The 13118-nt window shown below is 56.1% G+C and overlaps 1 protein-coding gene across 1 annotated transcript in view; it reads right to left on the bottom strand.

The window, feature by feature from the left end:
- Positions 1-1129: 1129 nt before the first annotated feature.
- The window catches only part of LOC142085344 (mannan-binding lectin serine protease 1-like), a 28014-nt gene continuing 16025 nt past the window's right edge, over positions 1130-13118 (bottom strand). The window contains 3 exon segments of the mRNA XM_075157121.1: positions 1130-3741; positions 8338-8412; positions 9420-9557. Coding sequence (XP_075013222.1) covers positions 2846-3741; positions 8338-8412; positions 9420-9557 — 1109 coding nt within the window. The 3' untranslated portion in view covers positions 1130-2845.

The following is a 13118-nucleotide window of genomic DNA, read 5'->3' as shown; positions in this document are numbered from 1 at the left end:
CAGACTGATAAATTGCTGTCTCCGCGCCTGTATCCCTGGAGAGAAGCTCTCACCACTCCGGCAGGTCGCGAGGTGCCAGCAAATGCAAAGCCCGTTGTCGTTGCTCTCGCTTTTCTCCTCTGCTGCCCATTCCCAGCCCTCCCTGCAGCCAGCCGCAGCGGCCGCGGGGCACGAGGGGTTGGCACTCAGCAGCACGGTGGCTTGGTGAGCAGGGGACGAGGGCTGGGTTGCATCAGGGATTTCCCGGCAGAGCTATCGACGGGAGGCGGAGGAGAGTCTGTATTCATGACTGATCTATTATAGGGCAGCAATATTTCTTAACTTGCCCCGGAGCTGTCTAGGCTCAGATCCTACAGCTGATGGTTTAATGCTCAGGGGACCATGCCTTGATTTTGCTTTTTCTCTCTCCTCCCCTTCATCCCTCTGATGTCTCTGGACATGTTAGCAGACCCATAAGCGAGCGAGCCAAACCCACCGCCCTCCTCCCCGCTGCCAACCCAGAGGAGCCTGGCGCAGTTATTTCAGTTCTGTGCCGCAGGAAAATAGTGATCAATAACCCAGCTTTCAGCCCTGGATCGAGGCACATGATAGGAAACAGTGCCCATGATTTTAAGCTCTCTCCAAAGGCTGGATTTTCACAGCCTGTGGTGTGGAGAAGAGATGCCTGGGAGAGCTGTGTCCCTGCCGCAGCTCCCATCTGTGCTGTGCTTAAGCCTCTGCCGTGAAGACGTGCTTTCTCAGTCCGACAGCTAGCGGGGACCGGCTGATTTTTCACCCCTTTTAAAGCAAAAGTCACATACCTATTATTTTTTCCACTTGTCAGTTGAACTCAGATTTCATTGCTATTCTCAGCATGCAGGTTGCTGCACTCTCCTCCTGCCACCGCCCCTGTCTTCAGTGATGTGCTAAGGCTATAAATAATTGAAGGACAGGATCTCATCTGTTGCCATTTTTTGCAATTTGTATTCACGGCCGGTCAGGGTCTGTCTCAGCCCATGAAGCTGTGCAGGCCATGGCTGAGCAGCCGTCGGGGTGAGGGACAGTGTGAGAATCCCCCTGGGAGCACAGGCGGCACTAGCAACCAGCCTTGACCAAGTCCCTCTTGGAATAAATGCCTTAGGGCACAAAGTCAGTACGTATCAAGGTTTTATTTTGTTCTCAGGAGGAAGATTACACAGAACCATCCTTACGTGACATCGGGTATTTTACAGAACATAGTATCAAAAAAGAAATATATATATATATATATATATAAAAAAAATACCTTGCAGTTACATGACATAGCCAAGGGTACAGTCGTAGTGTGTCTGCAAGTTCAACCTTCCTTAGGCCTTCTGCCCCTCTACATGCTCTACAAATGGCTTTTTGGATGATAGCAAAATGGCAGTGGCTCATTCACTGTTGTCTCCTTCCTTGCACCGCAAAACCAAAGGAGGAGGAGGAGGATAGGCCCAAAGGAGGCTACAGGCATGCAGAGAGGACAGCAGGCAATTTTTGCATGTTGCTTACAGCTATAGGAGGGCTTTGCTGGCAAGTGAAGGAGATGACATCCCCAGGGAAGGTAAGCTCACCTGACTTTGTTCCTTGGTGGGGCTTACTTGTCTGCATGGGCCATGGAAGGAGGCTGGGAAGATATGAATACTTCTGGTGTGTTAGGTGAGTTGGGGTCAGTCTAGAACGACTTGGACACCTGCAATAGGCCAGAAGAGCCATGAACAAACACTGAACACCATCCGTAACCTGTAAATCGGCCAAATCAGTGGCCTTAAAAGCCATTTAACAGTGACTAGGTTCTTGCAAGACTGAATGTACTGCCATGCAGGACTATCCAGGCCCCTGAAGAAGAGGTGAAACCCCGAGGAAGGGCATTTTATCTGAAATGATTCTGCTGACAATAAGTATTGCTTAGGTACAGCGGATGTGATGCTGTCTTGTGTATTGGAAAATTTTCCTTGGGAGGTCTGCTGTGGCTGGAAGCCATTCCAAGAGCTAGTCTGGGGGAAGGACTGGAGAGGGCTTGAGGTGATGGAGGACTGGAGAAGTTTTGGTGGCTGGAGGTGAGGATGACACTGAGTCCAAACCCCGCTTCCTGTCCTAGTGTCCTCTGTGGGACACCCATCCCACATGGTGAGGTAAGGGTAACCCATTTGGGTTGGTGCCGTCTTGGCAACCATTAGCTTTTCAGCCATGGCTGAAGTTTAGGGCTAATGTGGATGCATCCTCACATCTCTGGGGCCAAGTGGATATCACCTGAGATGCCATCAGGCAGGGACATTTGTTTACAAGTAAAAATAGTAGTAAACCCCCAGGGCTTTCTCACTACTCCTTGCACAAAAAAGGCGGGGGACCTGTGAGGTCCAGGCCTGCCCAGCTAGGTTTCCCGCACTGTCCGTAGCCTCTGTAGCTCCTGCAGTTGCGTCGTCTGAAGGGAGGATCCGGCTGGAGAACCCTGGGGATGGAGGCAATTCTCTGTGCATGACCCAAATTCTCTGTGCACGGCCCAAAGCTTTGGTGGCAGGGAAATGCTGCCTCCATCGCTGTGCCTTTGTCCTGGCTTGGAGGGGGGTTCCCCGGGAGCGTGGGTGAGGTTTGGAGATGGGTAGCACAAGCTGAGGACGCTGGCTGAGATCTCGCCCTTCGCTCCCTTCCCCCACCTCCCTAGCAAGCTTTTCCTAAGAGCGCAAGTGAAGGGACGTGGGACCAAGCGAAACAAATGACGTGGAGGGCTGGCAAAGGCCTGGCGTGCGCTGAGCATCGTGGCTACTGCTTGCGAAAGACCAGAGTCTGGAGCATATTAAAAAACAACAACAAGAAAGGGAGCTGCAGCAGCAGGCTGCTTAGTCACTCATCTCTCCAGCTCTGGCTCCAGAAATGTCCATCTCCCTGAAGAGCCTGTTTTCTTCTCCACCCAGTCCACATAGTTGGAGACTTTGGTGTACACACCGTACACCTGCTTGCTGCCGCACTCCTCCGGGCCACCCCATGAGACCAGCCCTTGGGCCACCCATCTCCGGGTTCCCGGGTCCTGGATGACAAAGGCTCCTCCACTGTCTCCCAAGCAAGTGTCCTTCCCACCTTCGTAGTAGCCGGCGCAGAACATGTTCTCGGTCACGCTGTAGTTCCCTGACCGCGACTCGTAGCTGGTCTTGCACTCCGCATGCAGCACCACCGGCAGTTTGACGTACTGCAGGATGTCGGACAGTGTCCTCATGCCCGAGCTGATGATCTCGTCCACCGTGATGTTGGGGTTGGATATACCCCAGCCAGCCACCAGCCCCAGCGTGTTAGGGTGAGGACCCTCCAGCTCATGCTCAAACTGGGGCAGGCAGACAGGCATGACGTAGTTCCCCATAGTCACCTTCTCCTTCAGCTTGACCAGAGCAATGTCATGGTTGTAGTTCTGGATGTCAAACTCCTCGTGGAGGATGATCCTCTCCACTGTCCGGTTAACAGCCTCCATCTTGTTCCTCACGTCATGAAGGGCCAGATAGACGGTGACATGCTCCTTGGAGACAGGGATGACAGTCTTGTCTCGCCGCTGGGAGCGGAGCACGTGGGCAGCCGTCAGCACCCAGGAGTCTGAGAGCAGGGCCCCACTGCCAAACCATTTGTCGTTGGGCACCCGGGACATGTCCTCCACCACAATCAGGGCCTGCCAGGGGAAGAAGCCAGGCTCTGCATTTCGCCCACCAATGATGCGCTTGATGATCCCAGGCAGAGGACGAGCTGGCCGGCCGCACACTGGGGACAAAAAGGACAGGAGAGTTACTCCCAGCACTTACGTAGGAAACAAACGAAAAGGGACATCCCTGTAGATTATGCCACATGGCTGGTTATCTTCAAACCACATGGTCACTTGTGTCTTTTTTTTCCATAGAGGGCAACTCTTCTTTTCTCGGTGGATAAAGCCCATCCTCTCTGCCATCTTCACCTTCTCCTGGCAGATTGTGCTTCAGAGCTTGGAGCAGGCTGGGCATTACACCCCATCCCCTACGCTAACGGGTCTTTGGAGATTTGTCTGGGAAAGGAACGCATCTGTCCTGACGGATTTTGCTTCCTAACGGCAGCCCCAACTCCTTTCATGTCTTCCTTGCCTGGTGGAACCATTTCTGGTGGCAGCAGTTTGCCCTCCTGGGAAAGGGGCAGTCTATTGCTCTTCCATGAGGATGGCAGGGCAACCTTGTTCAGCCCTTGTGAAGCTAGTCACGGACAAAGAGGCCAGTCTGAAGCCTGCATGGGTGGTCCAGTTTCTTGTGTGAAGTAGGAGCCACCCTGTGTTTCTCTGAGCCTGATGGCTCAGACATGAGACCAGGAGACCTCAGTGCTAGTGCTGCCTCTGTCACTAACCTGCTACATGACTTTGGGCTCTTCCCCTCTCTCTGCTGTCTGAGCTATTCTGGCAATGCTTTTGGAGCACAGAGCATGGTTCTTTGCTCACAGCCCCAGGACAACTGGCTCCAGCTCTTCAAGAGTCAAAAATAGCCATACCAAGCCCTCTGGATGTCCCATGCTTTCTGTGGCTGTGGACAATGAGGCATAGATTAGAGAAGTGTCTTGTCTATGGGTCAGTAGAACCTGTTGGTTTCCAGGATTTGGGCCCCCTTTCCCCAGGTGCCCATGGAAACCCCAGTCCTGACATTTGCTTCCACATGGCACCCTGGGACACCCAAGGGAGGATTTCAGGCAGCTGTCCCAGGAGGTACTGCTAGGCCTTTGGCATAATCTACCTGCAGTGATGAATGCACGTTGCTCAGCACCATCCATCATTGCACCTTTGGGGCCTGCAGTACCTTCACGGTAGGACGGAAGGTTCGAACTCCCCTTGCATCTCCCCAGCGCACCTGCACCCTGGAGTGTGACTGTGTGGCTCCCACCATTATGGCAGCTTGTCCAGAACAGGCCATTCTTCTGCTGGCAATGAGACAGGACTGAAACCAAGTTGAGCCGCTAGACCCCATGCTGGACCAGGGAAGGAGGCATCTTCACAGCTGGGAGCTCCCTGCTCCTGCTGTCCGGGCTCTGCGGAAGTCCATCCTGCGTTTGGTCATGGGCAGTCAAGGCCCAGTTAGTCCCCCAGTTTGCTCCAAAAAAGTAGCCTCCTAGCTGCCCTCTCCTTCCCCATCGTTGCTGGAGGCTGTGAAAGGATAATGTGAATGCTCTCGGCCATGAGACCATGGACTTTCTAGGCACACTTTGGGCTACCAGCCCAGGTGGGTCTCAGGCCCAAAGAGTCTCCACTGAGCTTGGAAAGGGTCAAACTCTTGGTACCTGTCAGGGCAGGGCTGCAGCACATATGGCCCTGTTACGAAGGGAGGTGGAGAGCCATTGATGAAAAGGGCGGGCTTTTGCCAAGGTCCCGTGTGTTGGACCTCTACTCCAGAGAGGCTGGAGGATTCATCCTGCAAATAACAGGCTCATCTGATGTAAAGAATGAGTTGTTGCCCACTGGGAATGAATATGGACAGTCAGAACTGTGTATAGCACCCTATGGGGCCGTGGAGGCTTTCATCCAGGGTTAGCTACCCCAGATCTACTGACACTGAAGTCAGGCATGGATTCAGCAAAACACGTGAGCCAGGGTGGGACTTCAAGCACTCTAGGAAGTGCTTAGTCTTGGTTTACACCTATGTGATCTGTGCTCCAGATGGGGACCATGGTGCTACCAGATTCCTTAGGGAAGGCAAGTGGAGGGATCCTTCTGCTATCTCAAAGACCTGGCAGATGCTATGATTGCTGCCAAGCCTGGATTGCAGTAAAACAGGGCTGTGACTTAAAGGGTTGTTGTACACTTGAGCTGGTAGGTGGGACAAGGAGGTAGCTTGAGAGCCACCCTGCCCTTTGCAATTCCTCACTTTGCAGTTCTGTTTCTGGAGTGATTTGGCTGGATCCACACCACTTCAGAAGCAGAAAGGCCAAATGAGTAATCCTGCAGCCTCACCGTGCCCTGTGAGCTCGCTCAGCACTTTCCAGACCATCCAACTGCTTGTCCAGCTCCTGCTCAGTGTGCCAAGAAACCCAGGGGAATGCCGATGGGAGGACTGGAGCCTGACATCAGCCCAGCCTCACCCCTCGCTCCAAGACCCGTCACGAGGTCTGTGGTCTCATGGCCATGGCATTTGCCCTCCCTGAGGAGCTGTGGCTGGAGAAGGCTCGGCCGTGGGATGTTGCCTAGCATCTCAAGTCCTCACCACAATTCTGGCAGCCAAACCAGCATCCCTCTGTTCAGCTCCTCAACAGCCCCAGAATTAACGTCTGAAGAGCCGTGACGTGCTGCCTGGTTTACGTCCAGGAGCTTTATCCAGGCGTGAGGAAGGGCGTGAGGAAGGGCGTGAGGAAGAGGAGGGACTCAGCATGCTGAAAGTGGCTCTGAGAGTGTTGGACAGGGTGGGCAGGGACAATCCTGCCCTTGGGGAACCTAAGCCTTGGGACATGGTTGGTGGTGGTGGGGCTGGTGGGGTTGGTGTGGCAGCACTGTGGAGGGGGACTCCCAGGTTGCTTAGGGGTGCTGATGTCACTGGGAGGTTGTGGGAGCCGATTTGGGCTTGCCCTTCTACAGCTGGAAGAGTCCTGAATCACAGCAGCTCAGGTGCTGGTCTCATCCCTCCGAGTCTGCAAGGGGAACCCACATCCTCTGTGGAAAGTGCCAGGACTCTGCCCTGATGCCCCCTGTGCTGGGAGGGGAGGATGCAAAACCTCACAGAAAGAGGGCCTGACCCCCGAGGGTGATGGGGTCGGGGCTGAGAGTCAGCCTTGCAACCAGGGCAGGAGCACCAGGAGCTGCTAACACGGATTTGTTGCGGCTGGGATCTGCTGCTAGGAAAACTGCGACGCTGGCAGAGAGGGAGCATGGTGAGTGTCTCTGCGTCTGCTCTGCTCCCCTGCCTTTCCCAGTGCTGCAAGGAATAGAAAACGTGCTCAGGCAAGTAATTCCTGCGTCCCAGCCCAGCCCAGCTGGTCTGCTGCACCGAAGCTGATGGCCGTCCCAGGGAGATGATTTTATGTGAATTGCATCCAGCCAAATATTTATTCTATTAAATTACATATCAGAAACGCTGACCAGGCTGCAAATGCTCCCACTAATGGCAGAGGCAGGCATGGAATGGCCTGGAAGAAGAGTTTCTATTGATGGGGAGGTGGCGTGAGAGACGGGGGAAGATCTGAAGAGCAGCTGGCCAGCTGCTGCCTGCAGATCCCGATCTCGGGAGAGCATCACCCTCTCTCTGGGATTTTCCATTTTCCTGAAGTCTCTCTGACTTCTGTCACTAATCAGAAGGCCTGGAAATGGCCCATGAAAGCAGCTATGGCCCCAAAAGTTGTCCCTGTATGCTCCCAGCTCAAATTAGTTCAGGCTGAAACATCAAGGAGAGATGCAGGGAGCAGTTGCCACAACAAGAGCAGCCACAGCCCTGCTCTTGGAGCTCCATGGGCTGCAGGGAATCTCAGGGGGTCCCTCCTCTGGCCTTGCAGTTGCTCAGCATGGCTGGAGAGCAGATACCCTCCATGGGGCTGAGCCAGCTCCCGAAACCCGGGGTTGTTGCAGCTGCAGCTGCTGCACGGCAGCCGAATCCCTGCACCTCTCCGGAGAGCCGTCCCTGCACATCTGACCACAACCCGCACCAGAGGCTGCCCCCAGCCTCCCAGCCTGACAGCCAGACCTGGCCCCATGCTTGGCTGTGGCCAGCCAATGTCCCAGGGACTTTAGTTTAATCCCGAGTGGGCACCTGGACTGGAAACTTGTTGGCTGCAAACAAGTTTTGCCACTGCTCAAAGGCTTGGGACTTTTCCTTCCCTGCAAAACAGCTGGGTTTTTCTGCAAGGCTCGGAGACATGCTAATTGCTCCTGCATATGGACACACTGCTAATGGGAGCTGACAGCCAGTGGCGCTGGGCAGGTAATGTTCTGCCCTTGGCTGGAGCCATCTCCAGTGATGCCTGGGGCTGAACATGGCCAGTGAGCTCTGCTCTGGGGCTGCTGGTTTCCTGGAGTCTGCTGGAACGGGGAGCTTGGGGAGCCCTGACAGCCGGCATGGCTGTGACCCCACTCCTGCTCTATACTGCCAGGGAGACATGTCCTCATCACTGCTGCCCAGTGCCATCACTGCACCCTGACCATCTGGGCCAGCCGGGATAGCAGGAGGCCTCTGTCCCCATCACCCTCCCGGCCATACGTTGCAGCAGTTGGATATGTATAGCCAAGGAATATGGCATTGTCACCAGGGAGCAGGGTCCCTGCCTAGGGAAGCAGCAGCTCAAGTCAGGCACGGAGGCATCGCCCTGCCCCGCACATCCCTGCTCCGCACCCCTTGCCATGGGAGCCAGCTGCCCCAGCACTAGTACCTGGTCGGCAGGACGGCAGCTTGGTCCCCAGCTCCTCGCTCCTCCATACCCCCGATGCGTCGCATGTGTAGGTGCCTGGAAGAGAGCAAAGCATTAGCTGGGCTGTCGCCCTGGCATGAGGGGGTGCCTTTTGCAGCGAGATGTCGCCCAGCTGTCAGGACCCTTTGAACCCTTTTGCAGAGCAGGAGGTGACCTCCCTTTTACGTTCTCTGTACTCCATTCCCTGGGGGGCCCTGGCAGCCCTGTCCCCAGCGGGGGACATGCCACCATCCTCAGTTTCATTGCCTTCTGGAAGGCTGTGCTGCGCCCTCAGCCTCGGCTGGGAGCTGCCACCCCGTTAATGCTGCCAGTGCCCGTTCTGCTAATGCATCCCGGATGCTGGGACCAGATGCACGGGGCCAGCGGGTGTGCAGGGGGATATGAACAGGGAGGCAGGAATGTGAGGAAATCCTTTGGCTTTGGTTGCTGAGGGAGGAGGAGGAAGAAGGGCTGGGGTGTGTGCACACCCCTTCTGCTGCCCAGAGTTGGGTCCGAAGGGTGTGGAGACCTGTGGTGCTTGGCAAAACACCTTGTGGTGTCTCTGTGGTTGTGGACCAGGGGGATAAGGTGGAAACCCAGTCTGCTGTTTGTTCAGCTTTGGCTACTCTGGACATTTGGGTGCTGGGATGGGGAGCCTTGTGGAGCCCTTTCTGGGGCTGCCGGACCTGGTGCTCTCTCCAGCAGCAGCTTCTTTCACAGAGACACAAAAAATTTCATATGCTGCAGGGAGCAGATGGCAGGGTGAGAAGGCAGAGCGCAGGAGAGCAGCCACACTGCTCTGCCGAGGCTGCAAAATACGTGGACAAAGCACCAGGCAGTGCTAACTCCATCCTACCTCATTGTGGAGCAGGATGCGGCCAGTCTGACAATCCAGGCAGTGCAGACGCAGGGTACCGTGTGTGTAGGCTACATCCACAGCCTGCTGCTTGCAGAGCATCCCGGAGCAGCCATCCCAAGCTCCCCCCGCTTGCAAATGCACATGTGCACGGCCACGTACCCACCCGCACCGTGCCGTGGGGACGCGGCCCAGCCCCACCGCTCACCGGTGCTGTTGGGGGCCATGTGGTAGTAGGGGTGCTGGCAGTGGTACTGGATGGCTGCTCGGTAGGTGGTGAGGTTGTTCCTGGAGGAGAAGGTGACAAAGCCATGCTCCAGCTCCGGTGGCGCTTTGCAGTCAGCAACTGAAAGCCAACACAGAAGTGGGGATTGAGCTCTGCTTCTTGGGGTGTCCAGCCAGCAGGTAATGCTTGGGCTTTGGCATGTGATGATGGTCCTATGGGGCAGAGCAAGGACCTGTATAGTCCTGTATCCCCTTTCTCTAGGGCGCTGCAGGGGGCACAGCCCGACATGGCCTCAGATGGGAGCAGGAGGCAGCCTGGTCCCCACCATGGCCACCCTGCAAAAACAGGGCACATGTCTGGCACCACTGGACGCCAGTGGCACGGCTTGCCCGCAGGCTGTGCAGCTAACACACTCACCCTGGTGGAGACCCCGGTGCTGGGAGCCCGTCCTGAGCACTTCATTAGTGCAAGATCTCTCTGCTATATCTTTGGGAGGGGAAGAAACCTGCACTGGTCCGTGAGAGCCATTGGGAGATGCTCCCGGAGTATGTCTTTGCATCCCTTAGCAATGGGCAGGAAAAAGCAGGCAGTGATTCACTAATCCACCCCATGCATCAGGGGTGCTCCTCTATGCACAAGGCTTCACTGAGAGCATGGCCCCATCTCTCCTTTTCTGGGTCTTGCTCACCAAACAGTGCTGAGGTCCTCAGCTCAGGCTGAGCAACCCTAGGTCCTGGCTGTCCTGCGACAGCAAGAGATGGGGGACATTAAGAACGTGGTTTGGCTGGTCTGCAGGCAGGGTGAAGGCTGGCAGATGTGGGTGAGATCCCACCTGCTCCATCCCCCAGGACATGGGCAGGTTTGGCTCTGCTTCACCCATCCCTGGTGTGGGCTCAAGGTCTGGTGGAGGGAGAAGGATTTCCAGGATGCCATTGCCCTTTCCCATGGCCTGTCCATGGTCCTCTTTCTCCTCAGCATCCCTCACTGTGCCCTGCCCAGCCTCTCCTCCCCAACTTGTCCCCTGGATTGGGCTTGTGCCACCTACCCCAGGAAGGACCCCAGACTGCAAGGTGGTTCATCTGCCAAAGCCAGGAGTCACCCTGTGGGAGCTGTGGCTCCCCACTGCGTGGGCATTTCACAGCACGCTTGAGTGATGCCGTGTAGCCTCCTCCTGCCCCGTCCTGGGAAACCTGCCCCAGGGGAGGACAGGAACCGGGGTCTGATCCTGCTGGGAAATGCAGTGCTGCGGAGCTGGGTTCTGCCACATTTTAGATGAAGGGTTGAGTAGGGGATAGGTGACTTTGGAGAAAGCAGGTCCTGTGCATCACGGATGATGTGAACTCTGTGGGTCTGCATGTGCTCCAGGGTGGGAAGGGGGCAAGGACAGGACCCCTAACTCCTCACGCAGTGAACCCAAGCTAACGAACAGAGAATTCACTAGAAACAATAGCTGGCACCAGGGACATGTACCAATGCTCAGGGTTAGCTAAATGCTTGGGTGAAAAAAGCCTGGTTTATGGCAAAACGCTGCAGCTCACTGTTCACCAAGGTCCCCTCCATCCCTCTGTAGAGACAGCAGGTGATGGGATGGGTGTGTGGGTGCACCCAGGTTGGGTGGAAGCTCTGGGTATCCGTGGCTTGCAGAGGGACAGAGGAAGGGACACAGCCTCCTCTCACCAGCCCTGGGGGTCCCTGGCTGGCCTGAGCTTTCCTGCTGTCTTCCCGTGGTGCTTGGGCACACAGCGCTCCTGAGCCACGGTGCCAGCAATCATGGGACCTTTATAAGGTGCTGGGGAATCCTGGGGCTTGCAGGAAGGAGGGAATAGGTGTTGGGGGACCAGCCTGGCTTGCACAGCTGCTCTGGGTTTGTTTATGGCTGCAGGGCAGCACCCACTGTCATGCCCAGCCCATCCCCTCCCTGTGTGTCCCACAGGCCCGGGGCAGGCCTGATGCCTGGAGAATGGGCTCTTGCATGGAGGTGTTGCTCCACCAGTGTCCTGGGTCCTGCTGAAAGGGTGAGTGGAGGGAGTTTGTGTCTTGATCCTTCCCAGACTTTTGCCTTGGGAAAGGGGCCATTTAGCATCTCTGCCTTTGTAGGACCAGAGCTGGACCGAGCTTCCCAAAACACACCTCTTCCTCCTCTCCAAGCCTTCGGTCCACATCCCAGATCCTCCCAGTGAAGCCCCCAATGCCTCAGGGAGTCCAGGGTGTATGCCCGGGGTTCTTGGGGACATGGATGGAGCCAGACACCGAGCTCTGACCTCCTTCAGCTGCAACCAGCCTGAGGTTGGCCAGTCCTCACCTCCGCCGGGCCAGCAGTGGGGAGCAAAGGCGGAGGAGCATCCATCCCCCTGCACCGGTGCTAGGGCTGGTGCCTGCAGGAAAGGGCTGGTGACGCCAACCCATCCTCCAGGCCTCCTTGCTTGGAGGGTCTAAAAGGCACCAGGACGCTCGGAGAGAGGAGAGGAAGGAGTGTTTCTTATTTGCGATGCTGGGCCAGGGAGGAAGGGCAGCGGGACCCTGAATCCAAACGAACAAACAAACAACCAGGCGGCCATGCCGTGCTCCTTGCGCAACCGCCGCCTTGGAGGGGGAGCTGAGCTGGGCCGAGGCATCCGAGCAGAGAGGGAGGGATGCGGAGGACGTGCCGGGAGCTGGCAGCAGTGCACGGTCCCCGGGCACCCTTCCCATGGGGCGGCGCGGCAGTGGGAAAGGGGGGCTTGACTCCAAATTTCCTTCCCCTTGCTCGAGACGCAGTTAAGAAAGCACCAGGTGCAGGGGGGTTAAGAGTGCCATGCCGGTTAGACAAGCCACGGAGATGGATTTGGCAGCCGGGCCAGGAGCAAAGGGGGCCTGCCCTGGGTACCGGACAGATCAGAGAGGGGCATCGAGACAGGCTGCCCGTCGGGGCGGCGCGGCCGGCGCCAGCCTCACGCGGCCACTTGCTCCGAGCCGGCTCTTCCCTCTGTCTGGTTGTCGGCTCTATCTGCAGCTGCACCGAAAGCAGAGGGGAAGGAGGAGAGCAGAGAGAGAAAGCCCAATTAGCAGACGAGCAGAGAGAGGCATGCAGGAAACCCAGCCCCCAAAACACCAGAAATCGTTAATGAGCGCCTGGCAAGCCGTGCCAGGGTGCTGCGGATGCCGGCGGAGTCACGGCCGTGCCGGGGACCCGCTCGCTCTGCTCGGCCAAGGCGACCTGGGGACAGCAGCTGGGCAAAGCCGTCATGGGGTTGTGTTTAGCCTCGCCAGGCCACGAAGCTGGATTTTATCCACCTTGGCTGAGAAGATTTCTATTTTCTGCATTACTTTCTAAAACCATTTTTGCTCATGCCCTGCCTCTTCCAGACATCCGAGGGAGGTGGGAGGCATTGCAGTTTGGAGGCCTGAATTGCCCATTTAGGGGCTTCTTGGCTTTCCAAAAAAAGTCTTAAAAATTTAGTGTAGTGAGTCATATCACACAAGAAGGGACCAGTTCCAGCCAGTTGGAATAATGCAGGTAATCTTTTCAATTTTCTCCAAAAAATAATACTTTTTGGAGTTAAAAATATTTACCTAGATTTTTGTTCTTTTTTTATTAGGCATCACCAATTTTTATCTGATCTCTGCTCAAGCTGCATAAAATCAATGGGAGACTGTGGTAGTGGGAGTGGTAGGAGTGGGGAGTTCCTTGGTAGAGCAGAG

The sequence above is a fragment of the Calonectris borealis genome, chromosome 9, assembly GCF_964195595.1.
Source record: "Calonectris borealis chromosome 9, bCalBor7.hap1.2, whole genome shotgun sequence".
In the NCBI taxonomy this organism is placed as follows: Eukaryota; Metazoa; Chordata; class Aves; order Procellariiformes; family Procellariidae; genus Calonectris; species Calonectris borealis.
Note: the sequence above shows the minus strand (reverse complement) of the source record. Positions and strands in the feature narration are given on the sequence as shown.